At 53.3% G+C, this 27,051-nt stretch overlaps 1 protein-coding gene across 2 annotated transcripts in view; it reads right to left on the reverse strand.

Annotated features, from left to right (window-relative positions):
- Nucleotides 1-879: 879 nt before the first annotated feature.
- The window catches only part of MACROD1 (mono-ADP ribosylhydrolase 1), a 289,992-nt gene continuing 263,820 nt past the window's right edge, over nt 880-27,051 (reverse strand). Inside the window, exons 5-11 of one of the 2 annotated variants that reach the window (XM_063145637.1) lie at nt 24,338-24,454; nt 8,087-8,208; nt 5,398-5,428; nt 5,211-5,284; nt 4,342-4,423; nt 4,170-4,202; nt 880-1,012 (exon numbers count right to left, since the gene is read on the reverse strand). In XM_063145637.1, the coding sequence (XP_063001707.1) occupies nt 4,198-4,202; nt 4,342-4,423; nt 5,211-5,284; nt 5,398-5,428; nt 8,087-8,208; nt 24,338-24,454 (431 nt within the window). In that variant the 3' untranslated portion in view covers nt 880-1,012; nt 4,170-4,197. The remainder of the gene's footprint in view (nt 1,013-4,169; nt 4,203-4,341; nt 4,424-5,210; nt 5,285-5,397; nt 5,429-8,086; nt 8,209-24,337; nt 24,455-27,051) is intronic. The other variant, XM_063145636.1, reaches the window with a different exon arrangement.

Below are 27,051 nucleotides of genomic sequence, written 5' to 3' on the forward strand. Positions count from 1 at the left end.
CCTCCCCTCCCCATGTAGAAAACCAGAAGGCTTTAGCAGCGTTTTCCTTCCCGGTGGAGCCTCCGACCCTGCTCCGTAAACTCCCCCTGAGATTTCTGCATGTTGCCTGCTTCCTCCGCCCCCACCCCTCTCCTCGCTTCACCCTCCCCACCGCGCTCTTAAGTTGATCCATATTCTGTCTGTGTCTCTTCCTGCTGCCAGTGTCTCTACGGAGCTGTGTGTGAGAAGGCATTGCTGTTTGCATTCTCCTGAAGAGATAATGGGGGAATTAATTAACGCCGCCCCGCTCGGAGGCAGCTGGGGGGGGGGGCGTGGGCCTGCGGTTCGCCTTTCCCCTGCTGAACCGCTGCAGCTCCGGCAGACACACTCACGGCGACTCTTGCGTCATTCCCCCGGCGGCCTCGTTTGGCTGGATGCCGACGGGCTCCGAAGCCGGGGTCCTAGACAGCGGCCGGCTCTTTTTCGCGCTTGAGCGGGAAGCCTCCACTTCTTTCCTTTCCTAGCTTTTAAAGAAGGGGGAAACAGGGTTTCCAGTCCGCTTGGGGACAGAGAGGAACACTGGCAGGTTTCTGCTAAAAGGAAGAGTGTTGTGGGGAACGATAACAGCAGTAGACCCGACCCGTTTCCCGAGATCGGTTGGCCTTCGCGGTTGAGACTTAGTCACGTTCCGACTCTCTGCCCTCAAGCCATGTTCTCCATCTCCTCCAACAGGTTTTGTGCACACAGGTAGGCGGGCGGCTGCGGTTTGTTTGCGTTCTGTCTGCGAGGTTTCTGGACGCCCCCTTCCTCTTTCCCCGCCCCCCAGAAAGTATGACAGTGAAATTATGGATTGCGTTTGCATGGTTTTATTTTGGACGTCGTGTTCTCTGTGTTTCCCCCCCAGCTCCTCTTCTGCCTCCTCCTCCTCCTCCGAACGCACACCGTGTTCTCTGGTCTCTTGTTTTTTGCAGGGGTGGGATGGTCAGCGCCAAGCAAGCTCAGAGACGCGAGGGCAGGGCCCCCCCGCAGGCATCTGGTGGGCAGAAAGGCAGAAAGGTCAGATCAGGCAGGCAGAGGCCGCCCGCCCCCCAGACACTCCCCCCCACACACACACATGCGTTGCCTGACGCATCCTGGTGTAGAGCAGAACTTTTGAGGCGTGTACCAGGGCAGCTTAACCCAACTTGGGGCCTCCCCAGCTATGTTGGACTACAACACCCAGCGTCGGATGCTGGGTGGTGTAGTCCAACACAGGAGAGGCAGCAGGTTAGGGGAAGCTGTGCTGGAGCGCGTGTTGCAATGTTATGGAGGGAGTGGAGCAACACGGATGCAGAAGAGAAGATTTCCCAGTCCTCGAAGATAGAGAGGAGGAGGTAAGTGTCGCGCCCAGCGCCAGGGAGAGGCCCGCGGCGGACTGCTCTTGAGGCTTTCGGAGCAGTCGGGCGCGGTTCCCCCCCCCCGGCCTTTTCGCTTGCTGCGTTAACAGCGGCTGCCCTTAACGCAGCGGGGGCAAAATACACCATTTCCCCGGGGCTGTGGACATTGTGTATTTACCCCCTCCACTCTATTGGCGGCTGCCACTAGAGCAGAGGGGGAAACAGGTGATTTCCCAACCTTGGGGAAATTGCGTTCCTCCCACTGCACCAATTGGGGTCTTTAAGGCCCTGACTGGTGTGGGGGCAGAGGGGGGGAATGCAATTCTCCCCCCCTGCCAATCGGGGGGAACACAACCAATCAGGGTCTTTAAGGCCCTGACTGGTGGGGGGGCAGAGGGGGGGGGAAATGCAATTCTCCCCCCCGCCAATCGAGGGGAACACAACCAATCGGGGTCTTTAAGGCCCTGACTGGTGTGGGGGCAGAGGGGGGGGAATGCAATTCTCCCCCCCTGCCAATCGGGGGGAACACAACCAATCGGGGTCTTTAAGGCCCTGACTGGTGTGGGGGCAGAGGGGGGGGAATGCAATTCTCCCCCCCTGCCAATCGGGGGGAACACAACCAATCGGGGTCTTTAAGGCCCTGACTGGTGTGGGGGCAGAGGGGGGAGAATGCAGTTCTCCCCCCCTGCCAATCGGGGGGAACACAACCAATCGGGGTCTTTAAGGCCCTGACTGGTGTGGGGGCAGAGGGGGGGGAATGCAATTCTCCCCCCCTGCCAATCGGGGGGAACACAACCAATCGGGGTCTTTAAGGCCCTGACTGGTGTGGGGGCAGAGGGGGGAGAATGCAGTTCTCCCCCCCTGCCAATCGGGGGGAACACAACCAATCGGGGTCTTTAAGGCCCTGACTGGTGTGGGGGCAGAGGGGGGGGAATGCAATTCTCCGCCCCTGCCAATCGGGGGGAACACAACCAATCGGGGTCTTTAAGGCCCTGACTGGTGTGGGGGCAGAGGGGGGAGAATGCAGTTCTCCCCCCCTGCCAATCGGGGGGAACACAACCAATCGGGGTCTTTAAGGCCCTGACTGGTGTGGGGGCAGAGGGGGGGAATGCAATTCTCCCCCCCTGCCAATCGGGGGGAACACAACCAATCGGGGTCTTTAAGGCCCTGACTGGTGTGGGGGCAGAGGGGGGAGAATGCAGTTCTCCCCCCCTGCCAATCGGGGGGAACACAACCAATCGGGGTCTTTAAGGCCCTGACTGGTGTGGGGGCAGAGGGGGGAGAATGCAGTTCTCCCCCCCTGCCAATCGGGGGGAACACAACCAATCGGGGTCTTTAAGGCCCTGACTGGTGTGGGGGCAGAGGGGGGAGAATGCAGTTCTCCCCCCCTGCCAATCGGGGGGAACACAACCAATCGGGGTCTTTAAGGCCCTGACTGGTGTGGGGGCAGAGGGGGGAGAATGCAGTTCTCCCCCCCTGCCAATCGGGGGGAACACAACCAATCGGGGTCTTTAAGGCCCTGACTGGTGTGGGGGCAGAGGGGGGAGAATGCAGTTCTCCCCCCCTGCCAATCGGGGGGAACACAACCAATCGGGGTCTTTAAGGCCCTGACTGGTGTGGGGGCAGAGGGGGGGAATGCAGTTCTCCCCCCCCGCCAATCGGGGGGAACACAACCAATCAGGGTCTTTAAGGCCCCAATTGGCACGGAGGGGGGGAATTGCATTCCCCCCCCCTGACTGGCACAGGAGCAGAAATACCCCCTCTGTGCCAACTGGGGGCCTTAAAGACCCTGATTGGTCCCTCCCCCCCCGACTACCACAGTGGGGGGAACACAATTTCCCCAAGGCTGGGAAATCTTGTATTTCCCCCCCTCCGCTCTAATGGTGGCCGCTGCCACCATTGGAGTGGAGGGGGAAAATACGTGATTTGCCTAGCCTTGGGGAAGGTAGGGGTGGGTGTGTGTGTCCCTTTCCCCCCATGCCAACTGGGGCCTTAAAGGCTCTTAAGCTTCCATTAAGAGGGCCTTTAAGGTCCCGGTGGGCATGTGGTGGCGGGGTCTGGGAGACTCGCACAGCCTGCTGAGTGCTGCTCTGGGCCAACTTGCCATCTAGTTCCCCCCCTCCCCAACTTACCAGTGTTGCCGCCGTTCCGAGCTGCATGTCCCCCCCCCCCCCCCGGACTTCCTCTGGCTTCCCAACTCCCCAGCGCTTGTATTCAGTGGCCTCTTTGCCTTCCTCACACCCTTTGCCTCTGTTCTTCTGCAGAAAAACTACTCTCCCCAAGCCAGGGTGCAATCCTGTTCATGTTCAGACATAAGAAGTCCTACAATTCCCAGCAATCCTGTAACGCTGAGACAGGAAAAAAGACGTCCTGTAGTCCCATCGTTGGAATTGTAGGACTTTCCCCCCATCCAAACACGCGGAGGATGGCGTTCTTAAGTCTCCTGAGTGGAAAACAGGCAAGGATTGACCTGTGTTCCTATTCCCCCCGCCCTCAACCCAGTCTAGTAGCGTCAGGTGTTTGCATGTGTACGATGGGGAATTCGAAATAAAACGCACACACAGAAGCAAAGTTTAATGTTCCGCCTTCAAGCCGTGGCCGCTGCCCCCTTCCCAACGGAGCCCTCCGCGTCTGCTTCGAGGGGCCGAAAGAAAAGAAACGCCCGGGGAACCGATCGCTCAGTTTGACTCTTAAGTTAAACGGGCATTTAACGAACGAGGCACAGGGTTAGTACGTGCCCGGCTGTGTCAAACGCAGCGCATGCAGACACACCCACACCCTTTTGCACTGCACACGGGGCTGGGCCGCTCTTACCCCCTTTTCAGAGCCCGAGAAGGGCGAGTCAAGCTGGAAACAAGAGGAGGGAGAGGTGAGGATCCCCCTGCCAAGCGCTCTCCCCTCTCGCTCTGCGGACGTCCACCCGGGGTTTAACGGAAGCATCCGCCCTTCTGAAAAAGGCCCACGAGAGACGCAGCCGGGGACTCACCCACGGGGAAGAACCGGGGCAGCTTCTCCTTGTAGATCTCGTCGTCCTTCTCCAGGAAGACACAGATAATGAGTCGGTCCACCTGCCGGAGAGACGGACGGCTATGAGTGGGGTTGGGGGCGGAGCTGCCGAGGCAGTGCCCGCACCCTTGTGTCACCCGCGACGTCCTCCTTCTGTGTGGCCCACCCTTGAACCTCTATCCCAGCCTTCCCCCATCTGGCACCCTCCGGACGTGATGGAATCCAACTCCCATCGGTGCAAAAGTCTCCAAGGCAAGCCGCCGAAAGGAGAGAAATGCTTCGGGACGCTTGCTGCCTTTGGGCCTCTTTTTCTGGTTTTGAGGCCTCCGTTGAGCCCCGTGAAAAAGGCCTCAAAACAAGAAAAGAGGCTGAAACGCAACAAGCGTTCCTCTAATAAAACCTTGGCGTCCCGAGACGCTTCTCAGGACAAACCCTGGCCTGTCCCCGCCAGCCCTGCTGCCCACCAGCTTTGGGGGAGCCTGCTGTGTCCTGGCTTTTCCTTCCACCCGAGCTGTTGCTCTGGCCCTCCTTCGCCATCGGGGCTTCGTAAATGCCTTTCCTTTGGCGCCCGTCGTGCCCACGGCCTCCCCTACCACCCACACTTCGAACGTTTGTTTCTCCAGAGTTCTGCCTATTCTAGAGAGGGGCCTTTCCTATGGCTTCCCTCCCACCTGTGCCACGGCCGGTTTTAAAAACGCCACCGAGACGGCCGTCCTGCCTTGGAGAAACCTGAGCTTTGGGTAGCAGTGACAAAACTTCACGGGATCTGAGGAGGCGCTGGGCAGCCACCGAACCTGCTAGTCCGGCAGCCCCAACCGGCTGTGCCTTCCCCATGGCCCTGCCCCATACCTTATCCTTATTTTCTTCTAGCCACGTGTGCAGCGTGTTGAGCACCAGCTCAGCGGCGGCATCATTTGGGTAGCCTGTGGGGAACGGACGAAGGGTGGGATGTCACAGAGCAGAACTCTCGTCTCTTGACCCCATGGCGAAGGGCTGGACGCTGTTCCTCCGCCGCCTCGTCCCACCGGGTACTTACCAAATACGCCTGTGGAAATGCAGGGGAAGGCCTGTGCGGAAGGGGAAAGAAAGTCAAGGGCGTTAGAATCTAAATGGACGAGAGCGTATTTTTCTCAGCGCTTAATTTCTACAGGAAGGGGCCCGGGGCCTCCGCCCGCCGTGCCTCCTGAACTTCCCTCGTCAACCCAACGATTAACGGGGCAGGAGCCCTGCCCACACCGTCTGCATCCGACCCCTCTCGGTTCGAGGCGTGGGCCTGGGGACGTGAAGGAGGCTTACTCGTGATGGTGATGGGGAATGGACTCTGCACTTGCTCAGAGGCCTCTGCTGAGAGCCAGTGTGGTGTGATGGTTAGAGTGCCGGACTGGGAGTCGGGAGATCCGGGTTCTAGGCCTCACTTGGCCACGGAAGCTGACTGGGTGACTTTGGGCTGGTCACAGACTCTCAGCCCAGCCTACCTCACAGGGTTGTTGTGAGGATAAAATGGAAAGCGGGATTATGTACGCCGCCTTGGGTTCCTTAGACTAAAAAGGGCGGGATATAAATGCAATAAATGAATGAACAAACTCTGTGAGGGTAGAAAAGAACACACCTGGTTGATGCAAAAACCAGACAGACTCCGTGCCCCAATGAACCTTAAGTTCTGCTAAAGTGTTGCCTTTGTAAACATTAACCCGGGTTAGGCAGGTCTTGAGACGCCTGCCTGAAAGTCCAGTTTCCCGATCCTGATACTTCTTCATACAGGGGTGGCCATAAAATAGATCTCCAGATGTTTTGGACTACCAACTCCCAGCACTCCTGACCACTGGCCATGGGTTCTGGCAGTTGAAGTCCCAAACACCTGGAGATTCACCTGCCCGCATCACTGCCTCAATAGCCCCTTTTTTCTGGGCTCTCCCTCACAGGGTGGCTGTTGGCAACGAGCTCTTGCCCCTTGAGAAGTTGAACCGGTATTGCTGAGGGATGGATGGCAGCCTGCCAGCAAGACTAACCAGCAAGCTACACCAGGCCCATCTGCCCCAGTATCCTGCCTCTGTCAGCGGTTAGCTCAATCCCCCGGGGAGCTCTTTCTAGCCACTCCTCGTCCGCGCCTCTGATACTGCCCAGGGGCAAAGGGCTTGAAATCTCAGCTATTGTAGCTAATAGGTAAAGCTAAGCAGTTAATTAAATTAATGTGCTTTAGCCACAGGTCTTGGCGATAATGACCGATATAGGTAATGCAATTACAAAGCAGGGAAACGCTACAACCGAAATATAAAAGCCTTCTGTGTAAAATCCTATTCAAAGTCATTGTTAAATGGAACCACCCTTTACGAACTTAAGCTCTGGAATGCATTTCCCCACCTGTTTAGCCAAAGCGCTTTGGGCAGGGCCTTGGAGAACTTGGGAGCTCCATGTTTAGCTGTATCTCATCGCCCCTGGCACAGCTACCGTCCAGGAACTGAGCCAGACTCGGGGTGAAGCCAAGCCAAGACGGTGCCTCTCTTTGCCCATTCCATGTCTGGAAGCCAACCAGACTGACGGCTGAGCCCTGGAGAATGGGGTTGCCTCCTCCGCCACACCCAATGGCCGCAGGCTGGCTGAAGGGGCGGAGGACAGGCTGCAGGCCACCCCCTGGCATCGACCGCCTAAGGCAGCTGCCTCACCTTGCCTAATGGTAGGGCCAGGCCTGATTGAGGCGACTCTAGTTTTTAACAGAGAGTACATAATTCTCCACTCCCTCCTTCCCCCAGTGTTCAGAGTTTTATAAATCTCCCTCTCCTACCGTACCCTCTTCAGCGCCAATTAAAGTAAAAGTTTGCCAACTTTTAGCTGTGCCTTTGTCAGCAACTTGATGTGCAGACATTGGTGAGAGGAGATCATGTTTCACTGTCTGCTGTGAAAAACTCGCCTGATTTCTGCACGTGGCGTTGGTGTTAATGGCGTAACAGCAGGCCGGACCGAAACCCCAACTAAGATCCTGACTTGAGTGTTTTCTTCTTAAGGAAGACGCTCTCTCCATCCTGAAATTCCAGGCTCCTGAAACCTGCTACTTCACTAGCCAATTTATATATATGTATAATTTTTCATCATTTAATTACAGTTGGGTTTTGCCTGTCATGGGGATGAGGCTTGGCTATGAATGACAGGAAACCTTGCTCAGTTAATCTGGTGGCTTTTGAGACTTCAGCAGGCCCATCTTTGCCCCCATAAGGACTAGTAGCTTGCTAAAAAAAAATTAAAAACGAAAAAACTTCAAATTGCCAGGAAGTTCATTTGCAAACTGCTGTCCCCCCCCCCCCCTCTCTCTACTGAAAAGTTGATCCTGGTATGCCCAATTAATGTGGCGGAACATAGGTGGAAAAACGACACTGGGATGGGAAATGCATGGAGATTGTACCAGAAGCAGGGAGCAGCAACCAGCTGGAATTTCCTATCCTCCAAGTGGATTCTCCCCTACCCCTGTGGAATCTACATCTACCTTCCTTTCCAATAAGATTAATTTCAAAATACTCTTTGTAAAAGGAGAACAGCCAATACGCTGTCAGCAGCCCTACAATGTATGTCAGCAGCAGTGCTCAGGAAAAGGGTTACAGGAAAGAGCTCCCTTTAAAAGCCAAACCAAGAACTATCTTTGTGTAAATGCATTGATTTCTTCCGCGGCGGGCCCACGATCAGCCTCGTCGCTGCTCCCCCAAACACCCCAATATTTTCTGCTGCCCGCTCACCACCGTCCGTAGCTTGTTCTCCGCGGCGAGTTTCAGACTGTTTTTGTAGCAGTTGCTGAGTTCGGCCTCCTGTGCAGCGCTGGGTTCGCCCTGAGCGATGGGTCCCACGGTGTGAATGACAACTGGAGAGGGGGGAGAGAGAGAGAGATGGGGGTCATCACTTGGACACGGAGCAAGGGAAAAGCCCTGCCCTGAGTTCCTTTGCAACCTAGTTGAGAGATGCTTGCAAGAGTTCAGCTGCCGGACGTCCGCCAGAACTCTTGCCTGCAAATTCTCTGTTTGTGTGGCAAGCCGACTCCTCCCCAAGACAGCAGAGCCAGGATTATTTTGCGAGCATCCTCCAGGCGCATTTATGAATTATTGAGCGACAATGACTTATTTTTTTCTTTATTTGTTCTAAGCGTACACATCCCTCCCTTCGGCTATAGCGGGGGTCCCCAGGTAGTTTGCAAGCTATTATTCAGCCTTAAACTAGCAGTATATGAAAATGTTCCAATCTATTATTATTAATTATTATTACTCTATACACATTTAGCAATGCACACATGGAGCAACAATATATATATTTTTAATGTCTTTTTTTATTAGAGTGAGGTTCTACGCTGCTAGAAGAATATCTACTCGGACTGATTCATGTTAGTATATCACGTAACTGTTGCTCCTGTTTTGGCCCGTTGGGAAATAAAAACCTAACGAGAAATTACCCAGAGCCATCAGCATAACTTCTGTCACATCAGAGAAAATAGGGGGGGGGTTTCTTGGGTCCAACACCCCTCTCTTATGGCCTGGATAACTTTGGGGAGGTACCTCCCGAATTAAACAACGCTGAAAGCTTGGCTTTGCACCAATTTAAAAGCCAAAGGTGGTGGTGGTTCTTGGGGAGAGAAAGAGAGAGAGGAAAAGCAATATATGGTTTTCATATATATTAATGAAAAACAAACCAATCCCGCCATCTGTTCCCATATTTGTTATTCAAATATATTTTGAAACTGTGTGTGAGTGAGAGAGAGAAAGAGAGAGCCGGAGAAAGAAACAGCAGGCTGGAACATTTAGTGTTTATGCACAGGCGTCGATACACATGTGCGCTAGAGATCAGAGGCATTAATTCCCCCCTTTCCCTCAATCTGACTTCTAATGATCTTGGAGAAGCCGCGTAATTCAATAAAGTAACATGAAAATACTGAAATATTGGGCCCAGATTGATTGGGGGCAGCGTCTCCCGCAGGGATCTGGGATGGCAAATGGGAGGGAGGCTGCGGAAGGGCTATATCAGTGGATGTGGGTGCAGAAGCTGTAGGGGGGGGGGTTCAGGCCTGCCGAGGGCACCGTGGGCCTTTTTCAGCAGAAACCGGTGATGCTTCAAAGGCACCGACCGTACATACGAGGATGAGCGGCTGTGGCCACCAGGGGGTGATGTTGAGCTAGCAATGGTTATGCGCTGCGTTGTGCACGGCTGGCACACGCCCTGTACATGTACGCCGGGACTCCATTTGAGCCTGGCCTTGGCCTGCGGCCACTTCCCACTATGTGTTGACACACAAAGGGCTATTCAAGTGTTGACGCTCACGCCTTGTGCAAAGGGCCCGGCCATCCCCTTAAGCCTTTGCCCAGGTCTTGCTGTTCTGAGTTTTACGGGGGTTCGGTGCAGGCAGGGTCAGCGTCACCGGGCATTTGTCGAGGCCCTGGCCTCTGGAGAGGGGCCCACCGGCAAAGCCCCTTGCTGCTTCCTTGACCCCACCCTCTCCAAGCGAGCAGGAGTCAGGCGACGGTGGTGTCTGCCCCCTTGCCTGACCTCCCCCGCCAAGTAGCATTGAAGACGGGTCTCCGGGGGAGAGGGGAACCCGTGGGTCAGGGGTGTGCAACCTCAGAGAGCCCATTTCTGATCCTTGAGGCCCCCCAGGCGGCCCCCCCAACACACACACCCAACCGGGAAAGCAGTTGCCAAAATTCCGCAGCATTTCGAAGTGTTACAAATGTCGCATTTTCACCTTAAAGCCACTGTGCTCCCGATAGCCCCAGGGGAGGGCGGATTTGCTTGAAAACAAGGCAGGCAGGGTGGCTTTTAAACGGAAAATGTGTCTTTTGCTTAGTCTGCACTGCGATGGTGCTGTGTGTATATTCAGCTTCTCTTACAAACACAAAGTGGCATACAATCTCAAAGATTAGAAGAGTATACATTGCATCCCCCTCCGACTCCATTTAAACAGCTTGCACTATTAAGACAAATGAGCAATTCAATTTTACGGATTAAAAAGCTTTCGCCTCAAAGGAAGGTTGATCTCTCCCCCCCCCCCCGCCCCCTTGCAGTAGGAGGAGGACACCCTGGTACCAGCCGGCTCGTAGATCTGTGCCAAACACCTTAACGCCGTGCATTTTAGTCAAATGATTCCCTTTAAGTCTGAATTAATGGACATTTAATTTTAATAAAACTAAGACCTAAGTAGCTAAAGCCATAGATGGAACATCAGGGGTGACTCGGATCAGGACTATACCATTGGGGTGGTGCTGGAGTTTTAGCTCTTTCCTGCTGCTCCACTTTCCCAATCTAAATTGCACCCAGCCCTGGGGTTATTTGCCCTGCTGGGGCATTCTGGGACTTGTAGTCCAACACATCTGGAGCGCCCCAGATTGAGGAAGGCTGGACTAGGGAATTGGCTGCAAACAGCTCTAGAGGGTCCTCCTACCGTTCAGCCGAAATCTGTGGTGCCAGTGTGGTGTAGTGGCTAAAGCGTCGGACTGGGAGTCAGGAGATCTGGGTTCTAGTCCCCACTCGGCCACAGAAACCCACCGGGTGACTGGGCCAGCCACAGGCTCTCAGCCCAACCCACCTCACAGGGTTGTTGTTAGGATAAATTGGAGGAGGAGGATTATGTACGCCGCCTTGGGTTCCCTGGAGGGAAAAAGGCGGGATATAAATGCAATAAATAAATAAAATCTCCCCCTCCTGTAACTCTAGCCTCTTAGAGCCAGGGCTGTCCTCTGTCACAGAGGCAGAGAACAAGCCTTGCCCCCCCCCCCCCCCCCGTGGTAGCCCTTTGGGGATTCGGAGAGTGCTATCAAGGCGACGAGAATGCTACCAAGGTCAAATCCAGGAAGGGGGGGGCACTTATTCCACTCTAATCAACCCAGATTTAATTTTTTGAATTTTGGACAGTGGTGGTGGTGGTGTGTTTCTAAAGAGCGCGACCCTGCCAGCCTCCCGCCCCCTCTCTCAAAGGACCCAGGAGTCCTGCCTGGGTGCCCCCGCCTCTCCCGGCCCGCACATGCTGCCAACTGCTGCTTCAGCTGCTTGGCACCCAGATGCCACCTAAACTCGGCGAGTGACTCATTGACCCAGGGGACAGCTTGGTTTTCTTTTAGTGCCCGGAGGCAGCTTGCTGGCGCGCCGCCCGCCCGCTCACCCGGCTCCCGGGGCGAAGGCCCTCGTCCTGCTGTCAGAAGGCAATCTGGAGCCCCGGCTCTGCTTTCGCTCAACACACACACACACACACACATGATTCTTTGCCAAGGATTCGGGTCTGGAAGAAGCTCGAGGCGGCTGTTTTGCTCTCATATTTGCGCCGTTCTCGCCCCCCTCCAGCCTTAATCCGTGCTCCTGCCTGAGTTTGGAAAGAGGACCTGGATCAGGGGGGGAGATCCAGGGAGTTACTGCAGGAAGCCCTGGGGTTCACGCGCCACGAAAAGGGATTCACAGCAGCAGGCAGGCAGGGCTGGGAAGGGGGGGACGACACACACACACCTCTCTGTCTGAGACCCTGCAGCCCCCCCCCCCCGATGCTGGCAGGTTTGTATGATACGGGCCTAGAAAACTATCGATGTATGCAACAGGCCAGCAGGTAGCTCTTGGTGGCACAGTTAAAAGCTCAGGCCAAGGGTCCATCCAATCCAGCGCTCTGCTCACACAGTGGCCAACCAGCTGTCGACCAGGTTCCCGCAAAGCAGGACACAGGTGCAACAGCACCCTCCCGCCCATGTTCCCCAGCAACTGGTGCACACAGGCTTACGGCCTCGGATACTGGAGGTAGCATAAGTCTATCAGGACTAGTAACCAGGAAGAGCCTTCTCCTTCCATGAATTTACCCAGGTCCCTTTCAAAGCCATCCGGATTGGCGGCCGTCACTATTGGCTGGAAAAGTATGCAAGCTTTCGGATGATGCAGGACTCCCAAGCTTATCCCAGAGTCCTGTGCAACCAGAGATGGAGTTGTAAGAGGGGTGAGGGGGGCATCAGAAAACGGTGGTCCCCCAGGTCGCTGTTTTCTGTGTGACACAGCTCCCCCTCATGGACAGGTGAGGGCACAGCAGCTGGCCCCGGGGTCAAAGGGAAAGCAAACGCCCATCGCAGCCGGCGGGACCGTTCTCCTTTGCCCGGCCTCAGCTTTGCCCGAGTGCCGAAGCAGCAGGCGGGGTCCTACCTCCTCTCCAGGGAAATGCAATCAAAATGCAAATCTCCCACTGACGTGCCGGCGCCGGCCCTGGTAATAAAGACAAATCGCTCGTGCCAACGCCACGGCGCTGCCTGCCATAAATCAGCAGCTCCTGGTAACCTGCGTGAGAGGGGTCAGCTCATCCCCACTGGGGCTGCCCCGAGTGGCACGCGTGGGGGAGGAGTGGTGGCCCGGCCCTCTCGTCGGGCGAGAGCAATCTGGCCTGCCTCGGGTGCAAAAGGGGGTTAGGAAGAACCCTGGTCGATGCGACCCAAACAGGGTTCGGTACGGTCAGGGGTCGGCGTGGCGGGCACCTGTCAAGGGCCTTCAACCTGCTTGTTCACCTGCCTCTTGCCTAGATAGCGGTGGTGGTGGTGGTGGTAAGAAAGAGGAGGAGCAGATGGCACGGCCTCCTCACCCCCTGGCTCTCTGCCTGTCGGGCAAGCAAGTGGGAGCCATGACGGGAAAAAGGAGGAAGATCCATAGGAACTGGTGTCCATGGCCCTGAGAAAGTAGATCCACTGAGGGAAGGGAGGGTCCCTTGCCCAGGGACCCTCCAAGACCTGGACCTGGCACTGGGCCAAAGGCCCATTTACCCCACATCTTGTTTCCGCTGGCTGCTTGCAGGAAGCCCAGGAGCAGGCCGTGAAGGCAACGTCCCTTCCCTGCAGTGGGCAGGCAAAGTGCCATTGCAGCTTTTTTCCAGGGCTCCTGTGCCTTTAACTACAACTTTCCTGTTTACAGGTCCTGCCGGTTTTCTCATTTCCCGTCGAGTGTGATGAATAGCTTCTTCACTGACGCTTGAAAAGCCTCTCTTCATTACCCCATGGCCAGTTCCGGTTCCCGTGGGAACAGGAAGCCTCCCCCAATCTCCCCCCACACACACCTGTTGCCTTGACTTTGAAATGAAAGGGGGAAACGCCATGGAAATCTATCATTAAAATATTCCTCTCCCCTTTCTTTTGGAATGGAAAATGATATTGGAGCAGCTGCGGAGGAATTCATCACTACCCTACCCTCTCCGCCACTACCACCGAGCGACCTTCAACAAGAAGCAATGAAACAGGGAGGGACCAGGCAACAGGCAACATTTAATTAAGATGGGAAAAGGGCCTTTTTATTGTAATTCTGGGGCTCTGCTCTTGGCCACCATGTATTCAGGGCACAGCTGTAGCTCCCATGGGCCCTTATTACGTTGGGCAGTGTGGGGACATATTGAGGATGGGGACAGGGCATCAGACGAGATACCCTCTGTGTTGTTCCACCCAGCCTGCTGCAAATTATTTCTTTCACAAATCAAGCCTTCAATGCAGTCCCTGGGTGGAGAGAGAGAGAAAGCCTTCGGAACGCTGCTATTGCCTGTGCTTGCTTAGAGCTCTTGGAGAGCTGCGATTAAAAAACAGAAAATAAAAGAAAGCCCCAATTAAAAAATCCGTCTCGTTGATCTGCCGTTTGCGAGCAAATCGATTTAATCACGTAGATTGCTGTTGCCGTTGCAGCGCTGGCTTCCAGAGAGCACAGGAAGACGGAAGGTAGAACAAAACAGAGAAGAAATTCCCCCTTTGCTGCCTTGCAGAGAGAGAGAGAGAGAGAGAGACGGAGAGAAAGAGAGAGAAAGAAATTTGCAGCCAAAACGTTAGTCAGAGGCGGGCATCCAGCCTGGCGTGAAATTCAATTACAAGGCAGGTAGGTGGAAATGGGAGCGCCCCCAGGAAGGCAAAGAAGCAGCCCAGACACAGATCGCGCAAGGAGTTAAAATTAAGCCTCCTCCTCCTCCTCCTCCTCCAAAGTAGAGCGCAAGACGCAGGGAGGGAACGAGGGCCCCGTTCTGTGCCAAGGTTCAGTCCCGGCGTGCTTTCAATGCCAGGCCTTAACCCTGAAACATGCGAAAGGAAGAGTAAATGGCAGCGCCCCTGAGCAAGTGCAGAGTGCATTTTCCTCCACACACACACACACACACAGAAAGACTCTCCACCCATCTGGACCTGGGGAAGCCATGCGGCATTTCCGGGAGCAGCACTATCCTATCCGGATTTAGGGTTTTCTTTGGATGACAGCACAAGTGGAAGCTTTGCACCATCATTGTATTGGCTTTATTGATAGACTATACAGACGGAGCACGCAGACCCTGAGCTGGGCCGTGGGGAGAGGATCGCCTCCCCCGACCTCCGATGCAGCCTCTCCCAAACTGGACCCTTCCAGGTGTCCCATTATCCCCAACCAAGCATCCAAAGGGTTCCAGGTTGGGGGTGGGGACTTCTCATTTTAAAAACCAGGAGGTACCAAACTCTCTGCTAACCGTGGGCTATGAACCAGCAATGCACCGAATGAAACAAAAGCCGACAGCCGTAAGGATGTGAACAGATGGAATTGCCCTGAGAGGAAGGGCAGAGAGACGGCGGAGGGGGGCAGAGCAGGAGGGAGAGAAGGCAGAGGAGGGGGGCAGAGGAAAGAGAGAGAAGGCGAGGAGGGAGCAGGCAGAGAGGAGAATGAGAGAGAGAGGGCAGAGAGAGAGGGCAGAGGGGTGGACGTCACACATAAGGAATCCGGAGGGTTCCAGTCCAAGGGGCTCTGGTGTGTTGTACTTCTCTGGGGAGAGGCAAGAGGGTTGCTTGGGAATTACGGAGAATTCTCAGCGGCCTCTCCAAACTACAACTCCCAGCATTCTCCCAAGAAGCCACCGCAGAGAAACCGGTATGAAACCGATCCTGGTTTGTAGTGCGGATCGGCCCAATTGGAGGGGCAACCGCCGCTCTCTTCAGCCCTAACCGACATAGGCACGACGGGAGTTGCAGCCCAACCACGTCTAGAGAGCCACCAGTGGCCCAGATACTCAAAGAGTCGAGAGGGCCCAAGAAAGGCACAAGACTCCCCTGCTTTGGGAGTTGACTCAAAAAAACCCGAACCGGGAAGCCCTCCCGCGAGACCTAGACGGTGACTACGATCGCCTGGCAATGGCAATACTGTCACGTTCGTGGCAGTGGCTAGGGAGGCGTGAGGAATGAGATCTTCGTGGATCCAGAGTTGGAACATCCGGATCAGCAGCTCTTGGACTAACCGGCGGATCGGAAGGAAGCGACCCGCTGGGTTTTGCGCCTGTCCACACGCTGCCACACCGTCCCTGACAGCCTCCGCCAGGCCAGGGCTCTCTCGACGTCTTGGACCACCACCACCACCCACGTCCACCAGCCACGGGACCCTCCGATGCACCAAACCGCTCTCCCAGCCGCAAAGCAGAAAAGCCGAGGCGCCCGACGGCGCCTCGTCTGGATGATTTATGGCCGCTCGGCTGGCCGTGATCACCGCTCTGTGTCCGATTTGCGCGCGGGCTGTCGATAGTGGACGCGCCTCCGTCCCTGCCCTCTGCCGAATGATTTAGAGAGATCTGGCATCTGCCGTTAAAGAGGTGGTTTCTCTATTAAAGCCGGGGGCGGCGGGGAGAATCGACTCCCGTGGATGTGATTTACGGAGGGACGGGCCCCTGGCATCCGGCAGCTCTTATTGACGCCTGCCCCGTGCCGTCCTTCTCCCCTGACAGCCCGATCAATAGCGCTTTGCATTTGCCGTCTGAATCTATAATATCGGCATGATAAACGGCAGCCTCTGGATGCCCAGTTTGCCGCAGCCGCCCAGGCTCTGGGTTCCGTCCGAGGTGGGCTGGGGTGGCATCACTGGGATGGGTCCAGCCCCCTCCGCATTGGTCCACACACCCTGCGGGTCTCGGGCTCTCTAGGAATGGCTCCGGTCACCTTTGGGCATTTGCATGTGTTATCTATCTATCTATCTATCTATCTATCTATCTATCTATCTATCTATATCTCAGAGATCATAGAATCATAGAATAGTAGAGTTGGAAGGGGCCTATAAGGCCATCGAGTCTTACATTCCAAGGTAGATTCCTCATTGCAGGAATCTACCTTAGAGCATCCCTGAATAATGGCTGTCCAGCTGCCTCTTGAAGGCCTCTAGTGAGGGAGAGGCCACCACCTCCCTAGGTCACTGATTCCATTGTCGTACTGCTCTAACAGTCAGGATGTTTTTCCTGACGTCCAGCCGGAATCTGGCTTCCTGTAACTTCAGCCCATGATTCCATGTCCTGCACGATCGAGAAGAGATCCCGGCCCTCCTCTGTGTGACAACCTGTTAAGTATTTGAAGAGTGCTCTCATGTCTCCCCTCAATCTTCTCTTCTCCAGGCTCAACGTGCCCAGTTCTTTCAGTCTCTCTTCATAGGGCTTTGTTTCCAGAGCCCTGATCATCCTGGTTGCCCTCCACTGAACCCCCTCCAGCTTGTCTGACCAGTTATGCAAACCTTCTGACCCCTGCTGGGGTCCCAATCCAGCCCCCTTCCCCAGCGTAGGTTCCCCAGATGTCCACGTCCCCTTCTGCTGGCCACGCACCCTCCCCCCTCAAACACCCATCATTTAGTGGCTTCAACGGGCTTCTGTGCAGCTTTCTCCCCATCCTAAAAAGTCAAATTACTTCTCCTAAGGCTTAGATGCTGGCACGCGGAGCCTGAAGCTGAACTAGGGCTGGCATTTGGGGGGGGGGGCTTCCCCCTGGGTCTCCGGCCACACCCACCACCGGAATGTGCGCCCCACCAGAGCTTCCGAAATGGAATCCGGCCCTGGTAGGGCTGCGATGTGGGACGTCGGCTGAGCCTGTTTGAGGCTGCAGGAGTGATATGGAGCCCTGTTATACCCTGGCATGGGGTCCCCCTTAGACCTCCCACAGTCCCTTTTCCCCACTGCAGAGTGACCAGCCGAGGAAAGCTGCTAATTGCCCAGAAGAGACCCCTCTCCCGGGGGGCGGCCCCTCTGCCCTGAACAGCAGCATGATCTGCAGGGATCAGCAGGGGAGGCTTTTCACGGTGCACAGAGAACAGCACGGCGCCTTTGGCTTCTGCCTGTAGTTAGAACAGCTCTTAAAGGCACAGGAGCTGCGACTGGTAAAAAAAAGAGAGAGAGAGAGAGAGAGAGAGTTTTAGACTCCTGACTGGTTCTGACTGGTGGGGGGTTGGACCCGATGGCCTTATAGGCCCCTTCCAACTCTTACTGTTCTATGATTCTATGACGGAAACCCGGAGCGGATTTACCGCCCCACTGACATTGGAGCCACCAGCTTCCACTTGGCTTGTGGTCCTCCAGAAGTTGCTTGAATACAGTTCCTGCCAACCTTGACCGTGGGCCCTGCTGCCTGGGGCTGATGGAGGTTGCAGTCCACAGGCTGCCCCTGTCTGCTTACTTCCAGCCTGATCCTACAAGGAAGGACATCCCACGGACTGCCTCCCTGGGCTAGTTTGCAATCTCAGCAGGCTGCTGTTTCAGCCCGAGGGGCCGTATTCCAATGCAGGGATGCTCTTGGGGCCAAGAGACCGGAAACACCAGCATATTGTAGCTTGAAGCTCTTACTGCCAGTAAGAGCCTGAACGGGGGAAAGGGGTGGATTTCAACTTTTCGGAATTGGGAGTAAAACTGCACAAAAACCTGGAAATCACCAAAGGATCGGCGGTTGAGGGAGATGGGAAGAGGCCGGGGGAACCGGAGGGCTGTACTGGGGTCACCAGGTGGGCCAGATTTGACCTCTGAACTTGAGGTTCTGCGCCCCAGATTTATTGCCACGCGCCAACTTTCTATCTGATGGAACGATGCAGTATTGCTGCCACCCGTTAGAAAGGCACCTTAGCAGAGAAAAACCAAAAGGCAGAGCGGAATGAGCCTTTACCAGTCCCACAAGCCCACGGAAGCTAAAAAGATCTGCCCCTTTAGTGAAGGCAAGGAAAGAGCTTGACTCTTGCATATCCACAGGCAGGCGCGGCGTAGGGTTTTCAAAAGAGTTTGTTCAATCCCTTCTGTGTTCCCAAGCAGGAGTCAGAGCGAGAGCGAGAGAGCAAGCCATGTGCTCCCAGCAATGAGGAAGGAGCAGGAAACCATACTGTAGGCCATAGAGAGAATAAGGCCAGCTAGGCCCAAATTCCCGTGAACTAACCGCAGCACTGCCCCCTTGGGAAAGCGGGATAAAAATGCAGCAAACAAATCACTAAAAATATTCTGCGTTTGTTCGTGTATTTTTTCAAATGTAGCGCAATAAGCAAAGAAAAAAATGAAGAATAGACCCCGCGACGGAATCGTTCTTTCTAGGGCCTTTTCAGATTACGAGAGTGGAGTCTGTTCAACTGATTCCGCCGTGCAAAGGCCTGGGCGATTTTTACCTCCAGAACATTTTCTGCCCAGGCGTGCAGTTCCTTTGCAGCTGCTCCTTCACCTTTCTGAAAGAGCAGCTGTGGAGCAAGGCGATTTGCACAGCCGAGCAATTGCCCTACGGCCCACGGCGGGTTCGAATCCTGGTGCATTCCCAGGAGGAATCTGAACGCGCTCTCCCGAGTACGGATGGGCAGTGCAGCCTATTTCTGGTCCGTGTTCCGTCCCTAAATCCGACTTGCCCGGTTTCTGCATCAATTTGAGATTTTTGTTTTTAAATTTAAAAAAGGCACCACAAAACACCGAAAATGATACTGTGAGCACCAGAATGAAAACTAGACAAATGATTAGAAGAGGCCGTGTAAAAGCCTGGGAGGAACAGAAACATTTTTGCCTGCTGCCAGGGCAGGACTTTGGGGCAGAAGTCCAGCGTCCCTCTCAGAGGAATGGGCAGGGCGAGGGGGGGGCAATGGAAGGGGTACCCAGAGAACAGCTGCGTGGCAGATCTCAGGATGCAGGCAGGTTGAACGTGGGAGCAAGTTTCCTTCAGCGTTGGTGTGCATTTCGATGATGGCGGTTACTAAGGCAGCCTATCAGCATACGTTCCCTGGATGGCTTTAAAGGTCAGAACCAGCCGCTTGAATTGGGCTAAAAAAAAAGAACGAACCCGTAGCCGGCGAAGCTCTTTCAGATCAGGCAAGTTGCATTCCCGGCGGGCCGCCCCAGTTAGAGTCCAAGCAGATGCATTTGGAGCCAGTTTCAGTTTCTGAACTGTCTTCAAGGGCAGCCCCACGGCAGTAGTCTAAACCGGGAGGCTAGCAGAGCAGGGATCGCGATCGCGGGACTGGGATATGAGCGAAACATCGCGGCTTTGACCAAGAAGGAGCGACAGGATGCTGCAGCTGGCCGGCCATGCCCTCTTCTAGAACACTCCATTCCCCCGTGGCTTTCTGGGTTTTCCTTCCATTCCCCATTCGCTCGGTCATCACTGGGCTGTTTGTGCGGAGTGTAGAGCCCTTTAGGTTGTGTTATCCAAAGATTTTTTGTACTGGGGGGAGACAGGGTTTCTCCAAGGGTCCCAATGGAGCTTGCTGTTAGAGGGAGAGATTCCCAGTTTGGAGAGGCAACCCTCTGGCCCCGTGAGACTCCTCTGCATCCCCCCCCCTGGCTCCCCACTCCAAGCGCTTCTCCTCGCCCACAAGGCAGCAGCGGTGACTTCTTGAAGCCGCTGTCGGAGGAAACCGCTGACGCCTGTGCTGAATGCTAAGCGCTCGCTTAGGATGTGACTCGAATACCACATCGTGAGGGGAGGGCAGCAGTTGGGTGTGGAGGGGAGACGGACGCGCGCCCGGCACGCTCTCCCGAAGATCAGCATTCCTGGCACAGAACCACGGGCCTCTTTGTGCCCCTTCAAGAACGGGAGCGACCTCCCTCCAGGCCCCATATTCAGGAATCATCAGGCCTTTCCCGGCGGGAAAAGAGCCTCTCCGGCCTGCCTTCACTGTTCCATTTCTTGAAGAAGGACACGGAGGGAGCAGGAGAGGAGAGGAGACATATAACTCAGCAAGCAGTCCAAATGCTTTTAATTTAGGGCCCTTCCATTGCCACACTTTCGGTGTTGCTCCCTGGCGTAGCGGTAAAGAGCAGGGGAGGTGAGTTGGGGGCCTTTGTTTCAAAGCTCAACCGAGGATCAAGCGAGATGAGGTGGTGCCAAGCCTGGCCTTCTTCTCATGGGCCTACTCTGTCCAGCTGCTCATTAAGAGCCGTGGAACTAAGAACTCCTGCCAGAGCTTGCTTTTTTCCTCTTCCCTTCTCTTCCCTTTTCCTTTTGTATTGTGTCCTGTTATATTGTAAGCCTGAGGGCAGAGAATGTCTAGTTAAAAGAAAAAATTAAGCTGCTCTGGGGGCTTCTTTTGTTTGGCAGAAGACACCCCCTTTCTCTTTCTTTCTTTCTGACACCTCTCTCTTTCTCTCTCTCTGTTTAACATCCCTGCTCTCTCTCTCTCTCTGACACCCCTTCTCTCTTTCTTTCTTTCAACACCCCCTTTCTCTCTGTTTGACATCCCTGCCCTCTCTCTCTCTTTCTGACACCCCTTCTCTCTCTCTTCCTTCCTTCCTTCCTTTCTTTCGACACCCACCTCTCTCTGTTTGACATCCCTGTCCTCTCTCTCTCTCTCTCTTTCTGACACCCCTTTCTCTCTCTCTCTCTTCCCATCTCTCTCTAACACCCCTTTGTCTCTTCCTCTGTCTTCCACCCAGCAGGCTTCAAGGAAGGGGACAGGTTGCTCTTGCCAGTGGTTCAAATTTATCACTTGCAGAGGGTTTTTTGAAATTGGGCTGAGGACCACAGGTTACCCACCCTAGACTTATAGACTTCCAACAAGTTTAGGGATGCCGTGAGATTCAAATAGGGAACTTTCCAACTCCCTATTTTAGCCATGACTGCACAAACTCTCTTATCTATAAAGTGCAGTTCAGACAGCGGAGAGGAGACAAGACCGACATTGAGCTGAGGTTGGACTAGATGACCGTCAAGGTCCCTTCCAACTCTTATGATTCTAAGAGAGAAGGCTTTAAGGAGAGGGAAAGGAACTAATTCGTAGTTCATAACAGATGTTACTTATGGCAGCATTTAATTGATTTAGAAAATAAGGTGAACATGAAGCAAATCCAGGGACTCTCTGTCGTTCACCCATCCAACTATACATTCATCCGGGATCCACTGTTTCTCCAACAGAAGAAGCCGTTCTCCATTTCCTCACTTAGCAATTGTTGAGCTAAGAGCTGTATTTATGGGCCTTTGATTAATAAGCCACTGTTTAATTATTATTTTTATCAAGACAGGTTGATTTTGGTCAGAGAGAAAGCCCGCTGTAAGTTTTTAAAGGAAAGTGCAGCAGGAATAATTTCATTTGCCCCCTTATACGTTTTTGACACCCTGTCAATGACCTTAAGGTGGAATTTCAAAGACAGATGTCAAAGGGGAGATGGGTGAAGTAGCAGGCCTCAAGAAATTCAACTCTATTTCCTGTGGTTTGAATAAGGACAAAGGTTTTATTTATCACACTGCATGTGTTAATCAGTTCACCATTGCAATGACGTCTCTGTTATCACCCAGCAAGGAATGGCAACACTTAAGGTCATCATCGCCGTCTGTACTTTTTATATTTCAATTCCCTCCGACAACACAGTTCAGTCTCCCCATCCTGCCTATGTATGTAACGTTAACCCTCAATACATCTGATGAAGTGGGCAATGTCCCTGGAAGGTTTGTAGACTTTAGGGTGCCACAAGACTCTTCGTTGCTTGTGTTTCTTTAAAACTGGAGTGGTTGCAAGAAGCAAAAGTAGGTTTTGGATTTAGTTGCGGGCGGTTTGACCTTCAGAACAACTTCCTTGTGGATTCTGCACATTTCAAGAACGCACTGCATTTACACTTCCAGGTCTATCTTTGCAGGCATAAGGTCTAGAAATATGGGTTTAATAAAAGGAAAGTTGAAGACCTCAGGATGTTGTTTTTTTGCAATACTGAATCATCACGACCAACACTTGCATGGCATTTGTGTGGAAGGCACACACAACGCTGAATGTATCCCCCAAATCATCCGAAAGAGCTGCCCTTTTTTCTGTCGAAACACGCACGTACCCAAACCCTCACCCAAATCCACCACAGCGAAATGTCTCTCCCCCTTCCCCCAACTCGTCCCCTTTTCTCCGCTCCTCTAAAGTGTCACATTTGCACGTTACTGTTCTCCGCGCATCTTCTGCAGCCGAAATATCAGGCTGCAGGTGTGAGACCCAGGGCTGCCGTCCTCCGTGGCAGGTTTAATTAACGCACTCCACTCCCTCTCAGACAGACAAGCGTATTGGGGGCCGGGTGGGTGGGTGGGTGGGCAGGTTTAATCTCACCCTGGAGATGAAACCGTGCAAAAAGTAACTGTTAGGTGGAGCGCATGGGAGGGAGAATGTGGATTGAGAGACATATTTTCTCTCTCTCCCATAATACTTGCACCCAGTGGGGGCCGTTCCATGAAAAGATGACCGGCGGGAGATTCAGGACAGGTCAAAGGAAGGAGTTTTTTGCACGGCGCGGAGTTAAACTGTGGAATTATTCACTACCACTAGTCCTGATGACCACATGCCACCTCCAGGATCAGCCTGCCTTCGTACACCAGTTGCTGGGGAACATGGGCGGGAGGGTGACCTACTTGTGGGTCACTGTGTGAATAGAGTTCTGGACTAGATGGACCCTTGGTTTGATTTTATGTTTATATACCGCACCCATAGCCGAAGCTCTCTGGGCGGTTTGCAAAGGTTAAAAACAGTGAAAATCAAAAGCAAATAAAATTTTAAACCATCAACAACAATATCCGTTTAAAACAACTATCCTGAGGACGGTTAAAAACTCAGCATATGTCGTTAACCGCCTGGGAGAAGAGAAAAGTCTTGACCTGGTGCCGAAAACATAACAGTGTTGGTGCCAGGCGAGCCTCGTCGGGGAGATCATTCCATAATTGAGGGGGCCACCCCTGAAAAGGCCCTCGCCCTTGTTGCCATCCTCCGACCTTCCTTTGGAGTAGGCACTCGGAGGAGGACCTTAGATGTTGAGCGCAGTGTTCTTATGTTCCTAGCACCATTTTCTCAGCGTTTAGAGTGGGGGAAGGACACACATCTCAATCAGCCCTATTTTTCTTTATTCAGGCAGGAAAATTTAAAAAGAATGCAGTGGTAATATTTATTCATCCTTTCTTTGGAGGGAGCTATAGAAGCCCTGTGGGGAGATGTATGTGGGTGGGTGGTGCAGTTACCCTACTGGCAACCTAGGCGCGGAGATGCTGAGAAAGGGAAGAAAAAAAACCTTCACCTGTTGAATGGTTCTATAGGGATGCTTTAGGGTGGATTCCTGCACTGAGCAGGGGGTTGGACTTGATGGCCTTGTAGGTCCCTTCCAACTCTGCTATTCTATGATTCTATGAATGTATGCCTGGTGGGAAGGAGTTAAGGAAGTCTTCCCTAACCTGCCGTCCTCCAGATGAATTGGATTCTAACTCCCATCATCCTCAGCTTTGGTGGGGGAAGGGCATGAAGCTGTTTTACACAGGGTTGGAACATGAGCGTAGGTAACGCCTATTCTGGTTGGCGTGAGCACCCCTCCCAAAGTCTTTTTCACTCTGGAGAGGCCAAGCACCAACCCAGCTGGCTTCTGCGTGCAAAACCAGATTCTGGCTGGACATCAGGAAAAACTTCCTGACTGTTAGAGCAGTGTGACGGTGGAATCAGTTACCTAGGGAGGTTGTGGGCTCTCCCACACTAGAGGCCTTCAAGAGGCAACTGGACAACCATCTGTCAGGGATGCTTTAGGGTGGATTCCTGCATTGAGCAGGGGGTTGGACTAGATGGCCTTGTAGGCCCCTTCCAACTCTGCTATTCTATGATTCTATGAACCTGTGCTCTAGAGAGTTTTGGCTATGGGGCAGTATATAAATGTAATTAATCAATCAATCTCTACCACCCGCGATGGGCCTCCTCCTCAGTTAGGCAAATTTAACGTCGATGCAAAACCTCCTAGAAGCTGACCCCCTCGGCTGAGCTTCCCACAACCCTGCGGAAACTCAGCATCTACTTACATTTGGCTGGGAGGCGGTACCCACAGCTGATTTTGGCTTTGCCCGTCTCGCAGCCGTTTAGCGCCCGGCACTCCTCTTTGAGCAGCGGACCCGCGGCACGATGGATGCACCCGTCCACTGCAAAAGGGATTGGGAAAGCACTTTGTCAATGGAACGACCGGATCAGGGCTGAAGGAAAACCACAGTGCTGCACGAGAGTTACGCCAGGTTTATTTAGTCATCTAGCCCTGCAATTGACTATCTGACCGGCACAGGCTCACTTGCAACCCGATCCATTATTACATATTATTATTAAAACGTAGTAAATAGATCAGAGAAAATGCATCAGAAATCACATCTACATCCCCAATATTATTATTTATTGACACAATTTATATGCTGCTTTACATCCAGTGAAATACCTGCACCGTGAACAATAAAAAGGATGAGCAAAAAAAAAAAGCCTTTCTACAGGAGGCTTTTATTGTGCCCTGATGATTGCTTTGCAACCATTTTCGTGAGTTTTCCCCGCCTAAGGAGGAAAGTCTGGTATTATTTAGAAATGGCAGAATGAGAGTCTCGTGTGATTGTGCAATTTGGCTGTATCACAGTGCCATCTAGTGGTTGTATAGGCAAAGGATGAACCCACCCACCCCCAGAAAAATGCACATGTAAAAGGAGCCGATCTTAATCCCACAAAGAATTTGGAAGTAGACTCCTCGATAAAAGTTGTTGTTTCGTTTTTGGCATGTACAGGGAGGAAGTTCCGCACAGAGGCAGCCTGAAAGATCTGTTCTGAGTGGGCTCCGAACGGGCCACAGAATACACCCTCCATTTCAAACTCCATTAAGCCCATCCAACAACGTGATTCCTGACGTGAAATGTTAAAATCCTTCACACTATCAAAACATTAAGACATCCCTCCAAAACGTTTTACTTATTTAAGAGACCTTGATTCATTTATCACTTTTAAAGGGGTTTCCCCTTGCAAATCTCCGACCATCCAGCTCGTGTTTAACAACCCTAAACCACCCAGGCTCATAAATTAACAGTTCAATCCTACGCACGCGTCTACTGAGAAGTCAGCCCCACTGAATTCGACGGGACTTACTCATAGGAAAGTGGGAATAGGCCTGCAGCCTAATGGTGCAATCCTATACATGTTTAGACAGGGGTGAAAAATCCTACAACTCTCAAACCAGCATAATCCTGTCCCACTGGTTCACACAGGTGCAAGGGGACAGTTTGGCCATTCAGCCGGGTGGGTGTTTGTATTTTAAATCCATCCTATTAAAAGCAATAGAGGATGGGGTGGGTGCGTGGGATTACCAACAGCAGCTTCAGGAACTGAGGGGACCAGAGGGCCTTTGCATTCATTACATGCAAAGCTGGCTTCTCTGTGCACTTTCCCCCAAAAAATGCCCCATTTGGGGGGGCTTACAGCAGCAGCTGAGGTCTCAGCAGGCACACCTCTGCAGTGGTGGGCTCTCCCCTCCTCCAATCAGGAAAAACGACCTGACTGTTAGAGCAGTATGACAATGGAACCAGTCACCTAGGGAGGTGGTGGGCTCTCCAACCCTAGAGGCCTTCAAGAGGAAGTTGGACAACCATCTGTCAGGGATGCTTTAGGGTGGATTCCTGCATTGAGCAGGGGGTTGGACTCAATGGCCTTGTAGGCCCCTTCCAACTCTGCTATGCTATGATTCTATAATGGACACACACACACACCCATCAACCAGAGGTGAACATCCGTCGTGCCCTAACCCTCTGCTGCAGACAACAGGGCTCCTGATCACTGCGGGACACAACGGTTGTGAGGGCAGGAAAGCCTGCAACGTGGCGGTGACCGGAGACGCAAGGAGTCGCAGTATACCCTCATCTTATTCCAGCTACGCCATCATCACGTGCACACAATGTGCAAACAATGACAACAAAGACCAACAAGAAAGGACGAAGGAGTGGCACAAAAACTTGAAAGCAAGTCCCGGAGCGAAATTTAACGTTATCAGGTTTCAAACAGATAACACTTCGTGGTTTTATCTAAGGGTTTGGATACTTTAAAGGCCATCTCAGATCCCTCTGCTGAAACCACAGGTGGGTGACACACCATGCCCCGAAATTAATTATACATAGGTGGATAAACAGATAGGACTACAGAATGACAAAGGAGCTACACCGTGAAGGGACACCCAAGACGGGAAGGTCATGGTAGAGAGGTCAGACTAAATGCGATCCCTGGGGAAGGTAATGGCAACCCACCCCAGTATTCTTGTCGTGAAAACTAAACGGATCAGTACAACCAGAGATATGTCGGTATACCATCGGAAGATGGGACTCCCAGGTCGGAAGATGGTCAAAACGCTACTGGGGAGGAACAGAGGATAAGTTCAACTAGCCCCAGATGTGATGACGCAGCTAGCTCAAAGCCGAAAGGACGGCTAGCGGCCGACAGTGCTGGTGGTGAACGATGAATCCGATGTTCTAAAGATCAACACACCATAGGCCGCATAGTGAGAAGACAGGACACCCTGGAGAAGATGCTGATGCTAGGGAAAGTGGAAGGCAAAAGGAAGAGGGGCCGACCAAGGGCAAGATGGATGGAGGATATTCTGGAGGTGACGGACTTGACCTTGGGGGAGCTGGGGGTGGCGACGGCCGACAGAAAGCTCTGGCGTGGGCTGGTCCATGAACTCACGAAGAGTCGGAAACGACTGAACAAATAAACAAACAGAACG

Source organism: Elgaria multicarinata, chromosome 21 (genome assembly GCF_023053635.1).
Source record: "Elgaria multicarinata webbii isolate HBS135686 ecotype San Diego chromosome 21, rElgMul1.1.pri, whole genome shotgun sequence".
Classification (NCBI taxonomy): domain Eukaryota; kingdom Metazoa; phylum Chordata; class Lepidosauria; order Squamata; family Anguidae; genus Elgaria; species Elgaria multicarinata.